A 20663-nucleotide genomic window follows, 5' to 3' on the forward strand; every position below is an offset into this window, starting at 1 on the left:
TTAACTTTAAGTGAATTTTGGAATTAGTTTATTTCGAAACTTTGGACCAATTTAGTCTTTTATCTTTTGAAATGCGTAAATTTAGTCATTTAATCAAATTTTGTTAAATTTATTTGACATTTCAAGCGCGTTTCATAATAGTATTTGACTTAACATTAAAGTAAAAATATGTCAAACAATATAAACAACTCAAATACAATCCTGAAATGCGTACGAAACATCAAATCAACCTATCAAAATTTAATTGAAAGGACTAAATCTACGTATTTCGAAAAATTAAGGACTAAATTGGTCCAAAGTTTCAAAATGAACTAATTCCAAAATTTATTAAAAGTTAAGGGACCAAAAACATATTTAACCCTATTTAACCCATGAATATATTATAAATAGTACAGCTTAAGAGATAAATAATTAGATATTTACTTCATATTGATTTTGGATTCTTTGTTAGATTTTTTTTATATTATTTTTCTGTTGTGTCTTCAAAATACATCGTTAAACACTATTTTAGATAAAATATATTAAAAAAATTTATAAAATATCAATTTCAGTTTATTTCGAAAACACAAAAGACAACAGAAAAAATCAACAGAGAATCTAGACTCTTTTGAAATTACCTGTATACATATCAGAATACCTAGAAACTAACGATAAAAAAAAAAAACAAATAATTTATCAAATCATGATTTCGATTTAATCCTTTTTCTATCATCAATCCAAGCGAAAAACATCATGCATATTATAATGTCGTAAAATCACAATTTTGAAACCTTGGGGAGTGGTCGCGTGGCGCGGGACCACGGACCAAGATGTCATGCTATAATGTCTGTCGGGTCACTGTGGCAAATCGTTTCGCAATCTTCACGTACGTGTGGCCAAAACCTTAGATTTTTACTCTTTTTTTATTTTTTCTTGCAATACAAGGTGGGAATTTCTTATTAATTCAACTTCTTCTGTTTCTCTGCTCTTTGTACAGTTCAATAATGAACAAAAACAGAAACCCTTTAATTACAAATTAATGTGAACTCAATTATTTTGAGATGCATAGGAGCAAGTTCAACTTGAACATAAATCGAATTCAGTTTCTTTGTAACTATAGAAAAAATGTACACGCACCTCTCTCTCACCCGTTACGGTAATTATTTTACTGGTTTTTGCTTGCTTTTTTGTTATTAGAAAAATGTGAATTTAGTGACATGTTAAGGCTGCGCAAACATTGTAGCATGATTTCATTATTATGATAACTGCAACAGAGTCTATGAGATATAAAGCTTTCTTATTTTCGGAGTTTTCGCTAGATCTTGGTCTGCATCAGGAAAATAACTTTCCATTTTATTGTGTTCTTCTTCCAGTTCATGGTATTATAACCGTTAGTTTTCGGATCAAAAAAGGAAACTGTCGCTTGTCCAAAATCAACGTTACCAGGTAATGAAGGACATGTTTGGCTTTTAATTGGAAACCGTTTGATTTTCAATTCTGTCCAACTGCTAACTGAGTTATGTCTTAATTTTGTCTTCAAGCTCAATTTACAAACTAAAACTATAAAAAAATCCATTCACACTTACGTTTGCAAACTCTAACTAAAACATGAACAAAGTAAATGCAGAAAAAGTTATATCCACTTGTACATTATAATTTTACTTTATCTAAGATTGAATTAAAATTAACCACACTTTTTAATACAATTTTTCTGAAAATGAAAGAGAATAATGTGTTTACTATTTTAAACAATAGAGAAATGTCATATTTGTAATATAATCAAAATCCACTGAATCATACGCAAGATTGCATGAGGTGCATACTGGAACCACAAAGTTACACAAATAACCTGTGTTTAGAATAGACCAAGCACACTTTTTGAAAATGAAGAATAATTTTTCAGAATGGTAAAAGAAACACAAAGGATCTCAACCTGTCATCTAAACTACAAAACCCCTTTTTTCAGCATGCCAAAATAATTTTTGTACCTCTGTGCCAGTCCAAACATACCCAACGTGCCTCCAGTGTGAAGCAACACCACTTCTGCTTCTTCACCATCGTTACTGGAGAGAAGCATTGCTGTTTCCCAAGCAGCTAATGTATACACAGGATCCACCAAAATTCCAGTTTGTTGGGCAATTTGTTGACACCTTTCCACTTCCCCCTCCAAAACATTACCAAACCTAGAAATTCAAATGTGTGAATTAGAAGAGATAAACTATAAACTATATTTTACAACACTGTGAAGTCCTTAACATCATTATATCCAGAAAAAACAGAAGTGTATAGCATCTTACTTTCTTGGACGACCACGTTCCACCCAATTCACAATCCCAGCATCTTCTCCATTTACAATTTGGTCAATAAACTCAATGTTAAAATGCTTCTTGAATTCAGAAATCAAACGTGCCTCCTGTTTTCTGTATCCTTCAATTTTGTCAGCCAGCATGACAGCATATACCTCCCATGGGAGCCTGCATAGAAGAAAAAAATTACTTTTACCATGATTTAATGGTGTTGTAGGAAAAGTATTCAAAAATATTTTCAATAAAAATGGCATGCTCCAAGCTGAAGCCAACCTTAAAAAATGGGCTGCAAGTCCTAAACCAATAGCTGTTGTGCCGGTACCAGCATCTACAACAAATTTCATGGGCCTTTCTTTCCCAAGTAAATGATTTTGTGATAAGTATTCCACTAAGCGAATAACACCTACAACAGGGAAAACTATTTTCATTAGTTATTGAATCACCAACCGTAAAAGTTAATTAAACTCAAACACCAACAAAAGATATTTTCTTTTTACCGAAAAAAAGGACAGTAGTTTGAACATGAAAAGAACCCCCAAGATGAATCTCACAAAATTATAGCCATGCATAGATAACTCGGTTCAATGAACAACTAAATCAGATGGACATACATGTCGGGTAGAAGACTGGTTTTACATTATTACTTGCATAGATGCATATAAATTTACTGTACTTTTAAACTGATTCAATAATCATTTAGAATTGGTGTAAATGAGATGATTGTTTCTCTGTGATGTACTAGGATCCAAACCTCACTTCTTTGTGAACAATCAAGAAGATATGTGCATCTGCAACAAGAAATTATTTTTCCTAAAAAAGAGAAATGGTTTTTATCTCGGAAAACATATATAGGTAAGCACCATCTAACTAAGACTGACGATTGCTCAAGCCCAATTCTATCTGAATTTTTACCTAGTTAAAAGGGAATGTTCCTGTAGATTTTCATTGGTTGTTTTTGAAACTCCATCTTCTCATTACCTAGTAGAGCAACAGAATCACCAGCACCTTCTTTGACAACTAGAATATTTCGTCGATGGTTTCCCTCACTTCTACTCACATCCATTTGCATGAAATTTGGAGAAGTAGACAATTCAGTTGCTGAAGAAGTTTCAATGATATCACCAAACCATAGGACAGAACCATCGTTACCAGCCACTGACTCAGCATAGTTCTTTAGCATCTCTTCCCTATTCGCATAAATAGTTCTTGGGACGTATGTGACATTTCCATACATAGAAGACATCAAATTATATCCAGTCAAGATTTCAGGCTGCTCTCCTCGCAGAAGCAGATGTGACACAATTCCTCTCTCAGCACACAGAACCGCTTCAAATAATTAAACCATGGTTTAGAAAGCATAGTATTACCATTAATATACTTCACCACTAAAACCTCAGCAGTATTACAACCATAACCAAGAAAGTACCTACCAATAGCAGCTGTGTGAGCACTCTGACAACCTCCACATGTAACCTAGTAAATGTCCCTGTTAAATGTTATTTGATCTCAGAAAATCCTAACATTGAGAAAATTGTGTGTGTGGTAAAAAGAAATTTATAAATTTAGTACATTAATTTGCAACAACTGGAGAAGATTGCAATCGAAATACCCTATACCTATATGACTGCAAGAAACAAAATTTAATAATCCTGATGTAAAGAATCCAATAAAGGCATTTGTGATTTGTGAAAACATGAATGTAATAAAGAGTAGGTGAAAGATTATATTGTATTTTGCCAGTATTGTACCACATCGGTGACAGAATAACGTTGAAGGAGAGGAAGTAATCCATCGAGTTTTCTTGCTTTGTTGCCATTAACAAGTGGGTGCAACAAATCATCCCGAACGACATAAAAGTAGTTCCTTTCTTTACTCACGGGATTGGCATCACCGAAAGGTGGGTGAGTGTTCAACAGGAAATTAGGGCCTTGTGTGTGTACTAGTTGGTGGATTTTCGTTTCAGGAGTTGGCAATGTCCATCTTCTGTTGTTGAGTACCTTCTGCAGAAACTCCTCACTTCCCAGTTTCAGCCTTGTAACAATCTACACATGAATGAAGAATAGGTAATATAGTTAAAAGTAAAATACACTACCATGGATTGAAATTTGAAACGAAAAAGAACCTGATTTTGAAGAGAGTTAGAATGAATCATGGCGACTGAACTCGGAAGTGGAAGCCTTCAATCCACCTCACCTTGTTATCTTGTGTCTTTCTTGCTGACACTAACATACGCCCAAGAGATATGATGATACACACACACCGTGTTAAAGAATGATTTGTGAAAATATTTTCGTCCTAAAGAATTATTCTAATGTATAATTAAATATATCTACTATCAAAATAAGAAAACAATACATTAGGAAAAGTACCCTGTTGTCCATACCTTTTTTAGTTATACGCTGTGATCATAATTATTTTAATTATTGTCCATACGTTATTGTCTAGTTTAATTATTTTATTTTACATAATAAATAAAATCATATAAAATGAAAATTATGTATATTTATTTTTAAAAATTATAAAATAACATAATAAAGAAATACGTACACAGTATTAAACTCTTTGAATCAGACCCATTTTATTCGATTTTCCCTTTTTCTTTTTTTCTTTGAAAAGCTTATATGGTTGCTGTTTGTTTGAGTCTTTAAACTAATGTTTTTTTTACTGTATTTCTTTTTAAGATAATAATATTTTGATCTATTATTCACTTTTAACTTATCATTTTAATTATCATTCAATTATTTATTTTAATTTATTTTAATGGTGAGATTAAAATTGAATCAAAAAATAGATCAAAATATTATTAATTTTTTCAAAGATCAGTACTAAAAAGTTAAACTAAACATAAAGCTTTTTTGTTAACTTTAGAACAATTAATAATTATTTCTAAAAGTATATCAATAATGATTCTTTAAATTACAAACACATTGAAAGTTTAAATGTTTTATATCACCGATAAACACTTCACTCATATATTATTGCCCTATTCACTAATCAATTTTAAAGTAATAACAAATAGGATTGTGAATTTGGAAGCAATTATTGTAATCAATAACTTTTTTAAAAACTTCTGACGTTATTCTTATTATAACAATCATAGGTCCTATATATTTATTTACCCATTAAAAAGTTAAGTGTATGAAAGTATTTAATAATTTGAAAACTAACACGGGATTAAATAATGATGAGTACAACAGATTTTAATGAAGTCCCTGGTGGAATGAAAGTTTTCTGAAACAAAGATTTGTTACTGTGAAAACTTGGTGAGTTCCAAGTACGCATATCAACATAAACTAGTTGCTGAGAAGGCATAAAAAGAATTAATACTTTTAAGAGGATGTTTATATAACTTACAACCTACAAGCAAATTCACATTTAACAAAAGATGAGAATTTTAAGGGCAGTGTATTCAGTAGGATACAGTGTCTTCCGTGGAACATGAAGGTAAATCACAACTCTGTCCAAATATATCAGGGATTCCATCCCAATTATTCTTTTCTCTTGTTTCCCAATATCCACCAATATATCGGTAGCAACCATCCTCATCCTTCTTAAACCATCTCGGTTGCCATCCTCTTTCTTGCATCTTTCTTGCCTGAATTATCAATCAACCACTAGTTAACAAAAATTTTCAATAAAACAAATCTTCGTCTACAAAATACCATCATTCTTAGGCTACCCAATAATTCTAACAAATTGCTACTACATATTATTTTTGACGGGGAGACAATAATTACTACAAAAGACTGCTACGTATGGACACGAAGCCTCTCTTAATGATTGAGTAGGGACAGAAAATGGGACAGACTGATCTGGAATGAAACTAGGATAAAACTAGTGTAGCCAATATACTCTAGATTCCATGGATCACAAAAGTCAAGATTTTCGATGATTTACCTGTCTCTGCAACTGTTCAAGTCTCAGTTTCTCTGCATTTGCCAACTCATATTCTCCGTTTTCTAAATGTCTTTGATCTGGTCTCAACCTTGAGTCAGTCGGGGGCAACTTGTCTAATAAACCAGGTAATATTTCATTCAAGGAAATTGCAAAAGGAGAGAGGTTGTATCTTGTCTTGGATACAGAGTTGTCCCTTTCCCACAATATCGCAGCTTCTGTCATCGGATCATAACCTTTTGGCTTAGAGGTTGGATCCCCTAGTACATAGTACATTGCTTCATCCCACTTCCCAATTAATATTGCTACCTTCTCTCCGGTTCTGTTGTCTTGAACAAATCCATGGACCTGCAATATATATAAGACTAAAAGTTATACAACTCAGAACACAGAAAGATCGGTACATCTAAACTACTCATCTGAATTGTCAAGTTTATAAATGTACTTTAGGATGATAACTGACATGGCTACTTCTATACTTTTTCCACTTAATTACAGAGTACAAACAGAATTTTGATGGTTTATTTGTTTGAACAATAAAGTGAGGGAAGAGATGGGATGAAGAAAAATGTGTTTTCAAATAAAAAAAATGCTAAACATAATGTATTTGAAAAAAATAAAGGTTATAATTTATCTATGAAATAATTCCTGCAGTCCCCATGTCTAGTAGCATTCATAATCCTACCTGATGTGGATTTCGGTCTATAATAGATTGCTCCTTGAATTTCAGTTTGCAAGAATAGTTGCCACTTCCCCTGATGTGCATGGTACCGTAGTGGTCACAATAAATTTTACCTAATATGATATTGTATATGGAAGTGGTGACCTTGCTCCACTGAAATGCTTCACCATCCTCAAATTGTAGAGTTAGGACCCCCACAGGATCTAACTGGATTGAACGCCCCCAGAATTTTCCTTTCAAATTAGAATCTGCCCAAAACTTCCACCCCCTTCCCTCACAATGACAAGCAACAATCATTGGATGATGACTAACCTGGAGCAACAACCATTAGATGAAAATTATCAGACACAAGATAGATATGAGGCATAATTGTACTTTTGGTCCCTGAGTTATCATAATTTTGCAATTTAAGTCCCCAAAATTTCAATTGCTCCAATAGGGTCTCCCTCCAAAGTATCACAGATGTGCAATTGACCAAAAGCACAATTAAACGTACACACAAATCACTCACTTTTCAGACTAAATGGACAAAAGACTACAATGAATTTTCAGATTAAATGACGAAAGGCAACACCGTAGCGAAGGGAAATTAGACACATTCTCATAAACCTTGACTGAAAAGTTAAAGCGAAATTCCAGTTACCTTTTCAGAAAAAAACTTAAGTCCTTTATCTGGATAGTCCGCTTCGTAAGTCTCCCCAAGTAAAGGATTAAAAGGTTTACATTGTCGACCTTCAGTTGATGCATAGCTGGATACAGCAAAAGCTGCAATATTTAGAATTCTCATCAGATCATTCCCCTGCACAACGCAAAACATAATTTTCAAACAATGCCAATCCAATAAACTAGAAATATAAAAAATATGCACTTAAATCTGAAGCTAAATATGCTGTTCATTTCCCAACTTTGTTCGACGTTAGTGAACTCGGATAGTTGAATGATACTACGTTTCACATTAAACGAAATTGTACGGGGGCAAAGCCCATATTGCTTATACAGAACTTGTGCCGTATTTAGCAGTATCAAAATCTAAGGGCAACTATCTACAAGCCTCAAATATCAGCGTAGAGCATGGTTTCAATTTCATGTTAGCTATAAGATCCTCCTCATTCAAGCAATATGTATCAAATTGCAGAAATTTTGTTTTGTTTTTTAAAAATGAAGTTCTTTTAGGCTCAGTAGCAGTTTTAATCAATGCACTCTCTAGGGATAATTTATTACCCAAACACAATGCAACAAAACTATACTTGGTTTCTTTCAAGCCTATAGCACTAGTGAGCTATTTTAAAATTAAAAAAAAAAAAACACTTAATAGTAACATTCAAAACAGCTAATTATATCATTAATTCAGTTAAATTTTATGTTCATAAACCCCGTCAAGCCAAATATCATAATTTGGAAGGCACTGGCCACGGTCAAGTAGCTAACCCTCAGACCACTCCTGCCTTTACCTATCCACAATAACCCAAAAGTAACAAATTTGCATCCTTAATTTACCCAAGAAAATCCTAAACCAAACCAATTAACCCTAATGTTTTGGCAGGATTGCAACTAAGAACAATTTTGAATCTATATTGAAAGACATTTACTTATCTTAAAAAAAAAAAAAAACTCCACTTTTTAGGGGCAATGAAAAAAATACAGAGCAAAGAAGCCTTATTCACTATTGACACAGACTATCAAAGCTACTTAAATATTGAAATCTTCATAAGCAGCAATTTTCTTAAATTTAACCAAGCATGTCATCTAACCTTGATAAACAATTTTGAATCTATAATGACCAACATTTATTCATCTTATAAAAACTCCAGTTTTATGGGCAGTAAACGAATGCAGGGCAAAAAGGAATTGTTCAGCCTTGATCAAGCGCAGACTATCAAGTTACTGAAATGTTGAAATCTTTATAAGCAACAATTTTCTTAAATTTAACCAAGCATATTATCTACCTTGATAAATGAACCTAGGAGATCATGCGTTTAAAACTGCTTTGTGACAAAAGTAAGCACAGCTGAGGACCTGACCTGCTTTCCCCATTCCAATGCTCTATCAACCAGGTATGAATACTCTAGGTCTTCAAAACACTTTTGCAATGACGATAGTGGTTCATTAAAATAAACAGGGAGACAAACTCCTGAAAGATCCTTCCCAATATTGTCTTTAATAATTGACCACAAGCCAACAGGCTTCTCTTTTTCCTTTGGCTCTGGTAAGTTATCCCTTCTTTTGACATATGGATACCTTACATCTTTGATCTCCTCAAACCCATGCACACCATCATAACAAATATAATCTCTATCATATATACTGCCATTGGTCATACCTTCCCTACTTCGATAGGATGCACTTCTTAGGGCATCAGAGTACAAAAACTCATTTGTGTCAAAATATGTTCTATCATCATCATCTGTTTCAACATCTGCTCCATCTTGACTTTCATTATCCGCCACTGAGTCAGTAGCACTACCCTCCGACATCACAGAATAAAAATCTGAGACATGAAAAAGACAAGGAGTAAGTGGAGTGCAACTAACACGGAAACTACATAATCAAAACAATCAGTTTGTTAAACAAGATACGGATACTTCATTAACATCCTAATGCCTCATTCGTATGATATCCAACTACCATAAATAATGTTGTAAAAGAATGTCTTAGATCATCGATAGTTATTCAATCTCAGAATAGCATAATTGTTTAAATGGATTTGAATTAAAATATATGATCAGAACAAAGACTAATCATAAATGAAATTCATATGGACTTCTTTGTAAGTACAAATTTAAATGGTAGTTCAAGGCAAAATACTTGACAGTGGATATTAATACTCACCACTAAACCTTCTATTTCCTTGCCCACAGTATGATTCCCGTTCCTTTGTTTCATCAACTACAGTAGTTTCCAACTCTATTTTCTCTGTCTGCATGAATTATTTTAATAGAAAAATCAAACTCAACTAGTAAGAGAATTTCTTAATTTAATAGCAGACAGAAAATATAAGAGCAAATGCAATGTGAATTAAATAAATTCCATGACCAATGCCAAAAGGCACCAGCAGTGTGCAAGTTGAAGAGACGAATTGTTTGAGAAAACAAGTCTTTCAGTTCACATTACAATAAAAAAGTAACCCTACTTTTTCTCATGGTAAGCGAAAACCGGTGGCAGACCTAGGGGCAAGAAAAATCTGAGTAATCCAGGTGAGGCGTGAGTACATCATTGACAAAACATTACACTGGATTATTAAGGGAGGTTCAAAGAATATATCCTAATCCTGCAAAATGCTTTATATGAAATAAAAATGTCAATATTCATCTTAAAATCACTCTGCACACTTTTAATTACCTAAACCACTAGAAAGTAGAAAGGTAAGCCATGTAAATATAAACACCCAATGCTTCCATCATTAGGTTATTAATTCCTACAATTATATTTAAAATCTTCCGCGAGAGCTAGGAAAACTTTAAAACTGTTTCCTTGTCAATGCCGTGCAATCATTTTAGTATTCATAACCACCTATAATAAAACCGCAGCTTATATTAGCTAGAGGATGTGATTCAAAAGCATAGACAGATACCTCCAGTTGTTTTAAGGTGTCCAGCAGCATAACATGTTTCTGCTGAAGATACTTCAACTTGCTTTGGAGATAAGATACTTCGGAAAGCATAATAGACTCGCAGTCATTAATGATTGTTTCACTTACGCCTTCCTGTGACAATCGTGATCTCAACTTCTCCGTGGAAACCACAATATCTTCTGAAGTTGCGAGATCACTACTTGTTAGAGTTCTGGGAAAAAGATCTTTTGCTGACTGCAAGGCCTCAATCCACATGGCTCTGTCTTCTCTAGATACACACCGCAGGTGGAGAGTTTTTGTCCCAGTAAATACGGAAAGCCGCTTTTCGTCAGACTTGCTGGAACGAACTGAAGAAACCTGTGAACAAGACATTTACATTCAGACTTTAGCACTCACACAAAAAGACGAGCAAGGAAAGCTATATGTAATTAGATTAAAAAACTATACATCAAAGAATCGTTTTTGTCCATGATCGAAAGTGCAAGATATAAAAACAAACTCGTAATACTACTTCTACAGATATCAATTCAGCAGCAGCTAGTTAAAGACAATGTAACTGCAGGACCCAAGCATATTTAACCAGTAAGTCAATTACTCAATTTAACACAAATGTAGTGATATGCCGAAACAAGAAAGGATTCTCGGATCAATATTACGAATTCAACACTACTCGATTTTGGTCAAAAATAGAAAATTCACCGGTGGAGAATACATGTTTTAAAAACATTTCAGAGTGGATGCATGTATACATGCAAATGCAAAAAGAAACATGTACGCGTCAGTTATAGACGTTTCATACAATACGGTAATAACGACCCTTTACCCGCCACTCTCATACTTTCGGGAAAATTTGACGAAACAGCATCGACAAACTCATAAAACTTCGCTTTGAACAAAAATACAGAACTAAAACAATGATCAAACTTGATAAAGTCCAAGCAAAGGGGCTCGTTAAAATACAATTTCAAACAACACAAACAATAAAAAAATTTGCATGATACAGATGCACAAAACAGCAGGAAAATCATAAAGTTAAAAAAGGCACTTCAATATTTTATTGCAAGAGATTGGGAACAAAAAAATTGAGAAAAAGAGTGCATTCGTGATGGACCATAGCTACGCTTATTGTAAGTAAGTGCGTCAAAACATAATACACACACATAAATATAAACTTTATCGGCATCTGATAATATCACAAGAACAAACCTTCAAATGTATCTCACCGAACGGTTTGCATTGCTTCCCGTTGTTACTGTTCCCTCCCCCTGCCCCTCCAGAAGGTGCTCGATTCAGATTCCAGTTCGCCTTCTTCACGTACTTCGATGACTCTTCTCCGATCACCCTCACGCTCCTATCCCTCGCCGGACTCATCAAGATCTTGTCCGGACCGTGAATCTTGTAATAAGAAAGAACGCCATCTTCCAGCACGAACCACCTCGATCTCCACCCCTTCCCGTAATTCACCCACTTGTACAGGATCCCAGCGACACTCCCGGCGACGCCGCCTCCATTTAAAGCCTTCGAATCGCGCGGCTCCTCCTCCTCCTCGAGATCCGCAGCAGCAGCAGACGCCTTGACGGAATCCGCTCCCACGGAGGAATCCAGCGTGGAGAAGCTCGATTTGGACGCGTAGTTCACCGTCCTGACTGCCGCATCCAGCCCTAGCTGACACTGACCCGGCGATTTCGCCACCACAGGGTTCCCCCTGTCCCGATCGATCGAAACCGGAGCAATGCAGCACAGAGGATTCATCTTCTCCCTCAATCAAACCAATCAACACCCCAAAAACTCACAACAACACATGATCAAGCACGCAAACGGTAGAAATAAGAGAGAGAAAAGTAAAACTCACTCTCTCTCACACACACACACACTCGCAATCGCGCCACGCTTCGCTATCGATTCAGATTCCGAGTGAGATCGAAACGATCGGAGCATAAAAGGAGAGAGTGAGTTTGTTATGATTGTTTGGTTATATTTTTAGTTTAAAGAGAGAGTGTAGTGTATGTAGAGTAGTAGTGAGTGAGATACAGTTGTTGGTGTTGGGGTTGTGGCAGGCTATAAAGAGCTGAACCACACTGCTCACTGCTCTCACACATCCATTTAAGGCAGTGGTGAGTGAGTGAGTAGTACATGCCACCATTCCACCCCTTAAGCTAACCTCTCTCATAAATTCATAAATGCATGCTAAAACGGAATGAAATGAAATGAAATGAAATTTTGCGACAAATGAAGAAGCCGAGAAGGGACAGCTAACGTGCGCACTTGTGCGCAGAGGAGGGGAGTGGGGGAGGCCGTGTCCGTTGGGTGAGGGGAAAACGCTTCTTTTTTCTTTGGGCCAGGCCCATGGCCATGATGAGAAGGGGGAAACGTGAAATGACCTTTTTGCACTTCCATGTCTCTCTGCGACAGCGATGGCAACGAGGGTGAAAGCGATTGTTGAACCACGGGTTCCATATATTGGTCTATTTTTAACATGCTATTATGCTACAGTGCTCTACACTGTTAGTAGGATAGTGTTCGGGTTTGCTCAATGGGTAATATCCTTTCTTTAGCGTTGACCCAACAACCAACATCCAATTGAATCAATGCCACACTTGCTTTTGGGTGCATCAGATTATGGGGCTTTAATTGCTCCACTTTCTCTACCAAACTCAAATAAATTAATCACTTTCTTTTCACCTTCATCTCTACATGCGTTTCAACCTTCCCAATTTCCTTCCACACCCTCCAATGAGTTACGTTACGTTCTGTTTATGCTGCATTATAAAATTAAAATATGTGATACATCTCGGTTCTCTTAGGTAAAGTACGACTAAAGAGAACAAAATAAGACAAAAATATGTTGTTTTCTTTCTCCTCCATTAAATCTTGTCTTTAAAAAACTATATTCGTCTTTGTCTTCTAGAACATTCTCGTCCATCTTGTACCTCTCTTCGTCTAAAGGTGATTGAGTAGCTGTTCCAAAATATTTCTACTATTAATTAATTAGTTTGTACATTTCGATTCAATTAGCAAACTATGTTACGTTCCACGGACTTTAAGATGAAACAAATTTACAAATTATTGAACCAAAACTTAAATTTTATTTCAGCTTTCTAGATAAAAAGTAACTGTGCTCTTATAAATTCTACTTATTTTAATTTGGTATCTAGGAATAATATGTTTGTAAAAAATTGTGCCATCCCTGCTTTTCTTAATACTACCTCTACACTCAAATGTTAAAAAAAAAAAACTAGTATTTGTATTTGTGCATGAGCGCAGGCTAATTAGATGTCAGTTTTTCTATTATTATAAAAAATAAAATTTAATTGCGTTTAGGTAAGGTTTATGTCATGTGATTAAATTAAAATAACGATAAAATCAATAAAAATAATTAATAATAGTAACGTATAATAAATTTTAACGTATCTGAATTATTTTACCAACAAGTTCGTCCACCAACAAGTTCGTCAGCATCATTTAGGATTGATCAATGTGTGACTGAATTTTATGCTCTAAAATAAATAATACACCGAGAATGCAGTAATTAATCCTAATAATATTATTGCTGGACTTGCATGTTTAATATAAAAGAATTAAAATTGAATAAAAAATAATAAATATTTTGAATGTTTGTAATTAAGTTCTGAATAGAATTAACCTTAAAAGTAATTTACATGTTTAGAAAATCAATATGTCTATTGAAATATAAATAATAAAGTTGTAAATATATAAATGATAAAACATGTGAAAAAATATAATAGACTATTTGAAATAATAAGTAGAGTTGACTTACTAAAAATATAAATTAGTGTATAAATAGATTCATGTATTGTATATTATATATTGCACAAGATCGGTCTAATAATTAAGTGAATAAAATCATTTGATGTGTATCAATAAATTCATATAATATATATAATATATGTATAACATCACTCATTAAGGTATATTCACATAATTAAGTTTTGAGTAATGTTTATATACTTCACTCAAATGTTAATAGTAAAGTTATCAAACTAGGTTGAAACCTGCGAACTAACTCACTCCACCACGAGTTTAAGTCGGATTAGGTTGAAATTTTTTTTACAAAATTTATTACGGATTAATTTTTGACTCGGTTATCTAGGTTGAATTTGTGGTGGGCTGGGTTGGCTCACCAACCCGCAAATAAAGGGTCACACAAGTGTTTTTTATTAAATTAGGCTTTGCATTTGAGTCATGTTAATTGTTTTTTTAACTAACACATAAATAATTTTTATTTTTGTGATTTTGGTTTGTATTTAGATTATATTAAAGTTTATTTAGATTTTAATTAGAATTATAATTTAGTTTTGACTGAAAAAATAAAAATTTTGTATTTTTTTAATTTAGTAAATCCGTGAGCCAACTCATTTAATCCACTAATCCGTTGTGGTTCGGGTCGGGTTCAAATTTTTTTGACTCGCTAATAAGTGAGTCAGGTTGAGTTAGCTCAATACATGATCAACCTGTGATAGGTTGAACTGGATCGGATTACCCGTTTTGACAACTCTAATTAATATCATATCCACTAAACAACGATATTCCGCTGTTTTTTTTTTACTTTTTATCATTATTCAAAAATAAAATAATATTATTGTCATTTATTTATTTATAAACTTGTTACGTTCAAAATAAATTTAGACTAAAGTATTAATAAATATATTTTTTTATTAGAGAAAATTTGAACATATTGTTTATATTTGCTATCCAGATTAATTTTATGTTTCTCATTTTTAAAATAAAACAAAATTAAATATGTAATAATTTTAGTTCCATTGAATAAAACAGAACCAAAGAGAACAAAATAAGACACAATGTTTTGCTTACATTAAACATTATAGTTAAAGTATAAAAAAAATATAGTAATTATTTTCTTTTAGAACATTCTAACAAATGAATATAAAATAGTGTTGCTCTTTGTTTGAGGGGAGGTGATACTTTGGCACTTAACTTTTCTCCCACCTTACGTTCAACTTATAATCTTCATAAATTATTATTTTATTATAATATTTAATTTATTTTTATATTTAGGTCAATATAATATTTATTGTAAAGAATAAAAGTTGGTGTGAAAGTCTAATTTTCCTTGTTTAAAAACTACCGTAACCGCCCCGTGATGCCTAAATATTTCGCGTCTTTGTATTAAAAACTGTAATACATGAAATAAATTAGAATAAAATTTGAAAATATAAGTTTTTAATATCTTTTTTATTTTCAATGGTTAGTTTTATTTATTTGTATTTACCCTAGTATACGAATGCTTTTGGCTTTAATTGTATTAATTATTTTTTATCATTGAAATACAAGAATTAAAAAAAGGTTAAAAGAAAAAAAGAACTTTTAATAAGTAAAAATGAAAATATTTCCTACTCAAGATTTTGCTTGTACAATATTTTATAGTTATTTTGAATAATATTTTTTTTTTTAATTTATAGTTTTCAAGGAATTCAACTCTTCAAAAAGAATACATCAGAGAGTCCAGTAGAAAACAATACTCAAACCCAAACATTTACGAAGCATAATGGATAATTTTACAAATGGGCTTGGCTGTGGCTTCACAGCCCAAGCCCAACTTACAGAAAAATGTCTAAGTCGAAGGCCTTTGTACGAATCGGGTTGTGATTCGGTAATTGAAATATCAGAAAAAAGGTGGGAAGGAAGTAGCATAATAGAAGGTTCGGGTTAGGGCTTAAGAGTGTTTTTGCTCTTTCTTCTTCTTCCATTTCTTCTTTGCGATTGTTCGTTCTGTGCAAGAGTGAAGAAGAGATCGATCGATAAAAATGGCGTTGGCTTTCGACGAGTTCGGAAGGCCGTTCATAATCTTGAAGGAACAGGAGCAGAAGAGCAGACTCCGAGGTTTGGACGCTCAGAAATCGAACATCTCCGCCGGCAAAGCCGTCGCGCGGATCCTCCGTACCTCCCTCGGTCCCAAAGGCATGGACAAGATGCTCCAGAGCCCCGACGGCGACGTCACCATCAGTAAGTTCTACAAACTTCCTAGCATGTGCCACCAAAACGTGCTCCATTTCCTGCACTAACTCTTTTTTTGTTTTGCAGCCAACGACGGCGCCACCATCCTCGAGCAGATGGACGTGGACAACCAAATCGCGAAGCTCATGGTAGAACTTTCGAGGAGCCAGGACTACGAGATTGGCGATGGCACCACCGGCGTCGTCGTCATGGCCGGCGCGCTTCTCGAGAAGGCGGAGCGCCTCCTGGAGCGGGGAATTCACCCTATCAGGATCGCCGAGGGTTACGAAACAGCGTCTAGAATCGCGGTTGAGCATCTCGAGCGCGTGGCCAACAAGTTCGAGTTCGGGGAGTCCAATTTGGAGCCTCTCATTCAAACCTGCATGACCACACTCTCCTCTAAGATGTAACTGAAATGTTTTACTCTAACTGATGATTGATTGCTCTGTCTTTACTTGCGTTGCTTTCGTTCTTATTGTAATGCGTTTGTTGTTTGTTTTAATGTTGTAGTGTTAATCGGTGCAAGCGTAGCTTGGCTGAGATCGCTGTTAAGGCTGTTCTTGCTGTTGCCGATCTGGAGAGGAAGGATGTTAATTTGGATCTAATTAAGGTGGAAGGGAAAGTTGGGGGTAAATTGGAGGACACCGAGTTGATCTATGGCATAGTTGTTGATAAGGATATGAGCCATCCTCAAATGCCTAAGCAAATCGAGGATGCTAAAATTGCTATCCTGACCTGCGCCTTTGAGCCTCCCAAGCCAAAGACTAAGCATAAGGTTGATATTGATACAGTGGAGAAGTTCCAAACGTTGAGGTTGCAGGAACAGAAGTATTTTGATGACATGGTTCAAAAATGCAAGGTGGGTATTCTCTCCTTTTTTTAACCTTCTAATTGAAATGCCATGTTTCCTTGGTTTAACTTGATGGGGTTAGGGAAATGGATTCTCTCATGTGGGTAAACACTTAAGAAGGTCATGTGAGTTTATCTCCACCGTTCATTTTATTAAACTATCAATTTTTACGAAAAGCGTGTTCTGTATTTATTAACTATTTTGAAGGTTTAGGATCTAATCTAGTGAAAATGTGACTGGAGAGAATCAATTCCGTGTGCAAGTCTTTGGGATTTAAACTCGAATTAGCCTTGTTGAAATGAGATTGTGTTCCATATTGAAACTGGCATATTGGTTTGCAGGATGTGGGTGCAACCCTTGTCATCTGCCAATGGGGTTTTGACGATGAAGCGAATCATCTCTTAATGCACAGGAACTTGCCTGCTGTCAGATGGGTTGGTGGTGTAGAGTTGGAATTGATAGCTATAGCAACTGGTATGTTTTAATTTAAACTATGTATGCCTGGGAAGTTTGTGGGTTCTTTGCACAACTTTGTATCTTATGGTTTTGTAGATATTCTCCTGTTCTTATTTGCCTTTTGAACTAAGCAATGTTCTATTTGTGAATATAGGTGGAAGAATTGTTCCAAGGTTCCAGGAGTTATCTACAGAAAAGTTGGGAAAGGTATAATCTTGCACTTTATTTCTTTTAAGGGGTTTACAAGATCTGCAATTGTTTTGCAGTTTTAAACATTTTGAAAGTATATGCAATGGTGGCAATTAGTAATTTAGAACATCTAGCTGTGGTAGCTACATGCAATGTTTGTCCATTTGATAACACACTGAGCTACATTAATTTGTTTAATTATTTTAAGGCTGGCATGGTTCGTGAAAAATCTTTTGGTACGACAAAAGACCGAATGCTGTACATCGAACATTGTGCAAACTCAAGGGCTGTAACAATATTCATCCGTGGAGGTAAAGCCAGATTCCTTCATTGTACCGGTTTTCATTGAACTTTATATAATTAGCCTTTGGGAGGAAGTTAATTTTCTAACTGTAGCGTGTTCGGTATTGTATTTATTTCTTTGTTGCTCTGGGGAGTGAGTTTGAACTTTTAGACTATGTTTATATTGATGGAGGAAGATGGATGGAGTGGATTAAAATGGAATAAAGTGGTATGGAATATAAATGTATATAATAAAATAAGATACCCATTCTATTGGTTAGATACGTTAATGATAGAATGGAACATAATCCTTTATTTGGACAGCGAACAAACATAATCGATAATTATTTTTATTACCATATTTCTTATTTTGAAATACTAAAATATTATTTTTAATCTTCATTTGTTATATTTATCTTTCTACTTTTCATTACGTTTCTTTTTTAACATGTCGCTTTTGAATAGTTGTCTCTTATTTTTTTTTTCATTTGTGACTTATAAAATGCTGAGCTGATATATTTTATATAAAATAAATTGGGCCCTTTAGAACAACAACCCCACAGCAGTGTAAATGTCTCTCTTATACTCAAGAACAATATCCGTATAAGTGACAATGTTTCCATCAGACTGTTTAACTAACATTTCTCAAACATGCCAAAACTTGTGCAAAAGTCTTGTTTGCTAAAGTGGTTGGGATGTGAACCATGTGGCATAATGCAATAGAGGGGCAAGGAGGAAGGGTATGTGTTTTGAGAACGGAGGTGACTGACCAAGTGTGAGAATAGATGTGGAGTTGCTGGAGATGGTATGGGTGATTATTGCTTGCACAATGGCAGTACAATAGTATACATAAAATAAGAAATGAAATAGGGGCTCCATCTCATTCATATCCCCTCCTATTTGAGGGCTAATAATCCGTTGCTTATGTTTCTCATCCCTTCATTTTCAATCCCAATAATGAATCTCAAGTCTGTTACATTTCATACTCTCCATTTCACATTTCATCAATCCAAAACTTAGCCTTGAATATAGCCTCTATTTGTCTTTGCAACTAATAAGTTATGAAATTTCTCTGGAACTTTCTAAAGTAGACATTGGAAGATTGATAATTGTCTGTCTGTTCAAGCCTGACAAAGTGAAATGATTTATCTTCGTCTGAGTAGGTAACAAGATGATCATAGAGGAGACAAAGCGCAGCCTTCATGATGCCTTGTGCGTGGCTAGGAATCTTATCCGTAACAATTCTATTGTATATGGTGGTGGTTCTGCTGAGATTTCGTGCTCTATAGCTGTTGAGGCTGCTGCTGATAAATACCCTGGAGTTGAACAGGTATGGATATCATTAAGTATTTGCCAGATTAAGTAGTTGTTATATTTCCAGTGAATCGAATTACCAGACCTGTTTAAAGAAGCTATTAAAAATAATTTTGTTATCACTGGTCGTGTGTAGCGGGGATGCTGAGTTGTTGTCAATGCGTCATATATGATGTTATTGCTTAAACATTTTTTTTGGCTTTCCCCAATATTGATGGAGTATTTTCTTTCCATGCAGTATGCTATTAGAGCATTTGGGGATGCTTTGGAAGCCATCCCAATGGCCCTCGCTGAAAACAGTGGCCTCCAACCAATTGAAACATTATCCGCTGTTAAGTCTCAGCAAATAAAGGTAATGGATTGATGATGATTGTTTTTAACTATGATAAACATCTGTACCTGGTGTTGATATACTTTTATATGTATCGTGGCGCTGACCTTGATTCTGCCTTCAGGATAATAACCCTCACTTTGGCATTGATTGTAATGATGTTGGCACTAACGACATGCGTGAGCAAAATGTCTTCGAAACTTTGATCGGCAAGCAGCAACAGATCTTACTCGCTACTCAAGTTGTCAAGATGATATTGAAAATTGATGATGTCATTTCCCCATCTGAGTACTGATATTTTTAGACTCAGTCACGTTCTACATCAAGATTCTGAATGTTGCTTATAGTATTTTGTTTGATCGGTCTGATTGTAGTCACAGTCCGTATGTTTACTTGGAATGTAAGATTTTGGCCCGGTTTGTATCGGAGTTGGGCGGCTGTTTTTGTTTTTTTAATGCAATTGTTATCTTTTGATTTTTAAAACATTATGGATTAGTTGTTTTTGTTTTTAGACATTTTAACCTCTGTTTGTAGGCCGAGTGAAATTTTGTTATCTCAGTCTTATTTTGGGCCCTAAATGATTGGTTATTGAGAGTGAATGTAGTCTGGGCGAAAGTGTTTAGAGCTTTAAAGTCCTAGATTTTGTTGTAGTAGTGCAATTTTATTTGAGGAAGAAGTTCTTGACATAATTAATTGGAGCTGGAATGACTAATAAGAAGTTTGAAACTGATAATTTATCGCATCTCGTTTTAACTGTTTGCAATCCAATATTTGTTCATTCTTAGGCCAATTGAGTTGGCAGTGTGGCTGTGAAATGCATTCTTGGCAGGGGC

The 20663-nt window shown here is 34.6% G+C and overlaps 3 protein-coding genes across 4 annotated transcripts; 1 reads left to right on the forward strand and 2 right to left on the reverse strand.

Annotated features, from left to right (window-relative positions):
- Window positions 1-1731: 1731 nt before the first annotated feature.
- Window positions 1732-4574, reverse strand: LOC114178210 (D-cysteine desulfhydrase 2, mitochondrial). Its single transcript, XM_028063986.1, has 7 exons — window positions 4408-4574; window positions 4034-4327; window positions 3716-3758; window positions 3264-3611; window positions 2559-2688; window positions 2277-2453; window positions 1732-2162 (listed from the first exon to the last, which is right to left on the reverse strand). The coding sequence occupies exons 1-7, from the start codon at window positions 4435-4437 to the stop codon at window positions 1925-1927; spliced, it is 1260 nt and encodes a 419-aa protein (XP_027919787.1). The 5' UTR covers window positions 4438-4574; the 3' UTR covers window positions 1732-1924.
- Window positions 4575-5582: 1008 nt separating this feature from the next.
- Window positions 5583-12627, reverse strand: LOC114183073 (oxysterol-binding protein-related protein 1D). Of its 2 annotated transcripts, none has more exons than XM_028069925.1 (8): window positions 11639-12627; window positions 10433-10789; window positions 9691-9778; window positions 8883-9349; window positions 7505-7660; window positions 6865-7173; window positions 6183-6527; window positions 5583-5880 (listed from the first exon to the last, which is right to left on the reverse strand). In XM_028069925.1, the coding sequence occupies exons 1-8, from the start codon at window positions 12182-12184 to the stop codon at window positions 5695-5697; spliced, it is 2454 nt and encodes an 817-aa protein (XP_027925726.1). In that variant the 5' UTR covers window positions 12185-12627; the 3' UTR covers window positions 5583-5694. The 2 variants fall into 2 exon arrangements, with proteins under 2 accessions (XP_027925726.1, XP_027925735.1); XM_028069934.1 differs by having other exon boundaries at window positions 11656-11782.
- Window positions 12628-16093: 3466 nt separating this feature from the next.
- On the forward strand, window positions 16094-20514 carry LOC114185432 (T-complex protein 1 subunit epsilon). The gene is made up of 9 exons (XM_028073149.1): window positions 16094-16417; window positions 16496-16814; window positions 16919-17267; window positions 17600-17732; window positions 17869-17921; window positions 18112-18214; window positions 19349-19515; window positions 19738-19851; window positions 19955-20514. Exons 1-9 carry the CDS (start codon window positions 16219-16221, stop codon window positions 20123-20125), a joined length of 1608 nt encoding a protein of 535 aa, XP_027928950.1. The 5' UTR covers window positions 16094-16218; the 3' UTR covers window positions 20126-20514.
- The last annotated feature ends 149 nt before the right edge of the window (window positions 20515-20663 follow it).

The sequence above is a fragment of the Vigna unguiculata genome, chromosome 1 (genome assembly GCF_004118075.2).
Source record: "Vigna unguiculata cultivar IT97K-499-35 chromosome 1, ASM411807v1, whole genome shotgun sequence".
Taxonomy (NCBI): Eukaryota; Viridiplantae; Streptophyta; class Magnoliopsida; order Fabales; family Fabaceae; genus Vigna; species Vigna unguiculata.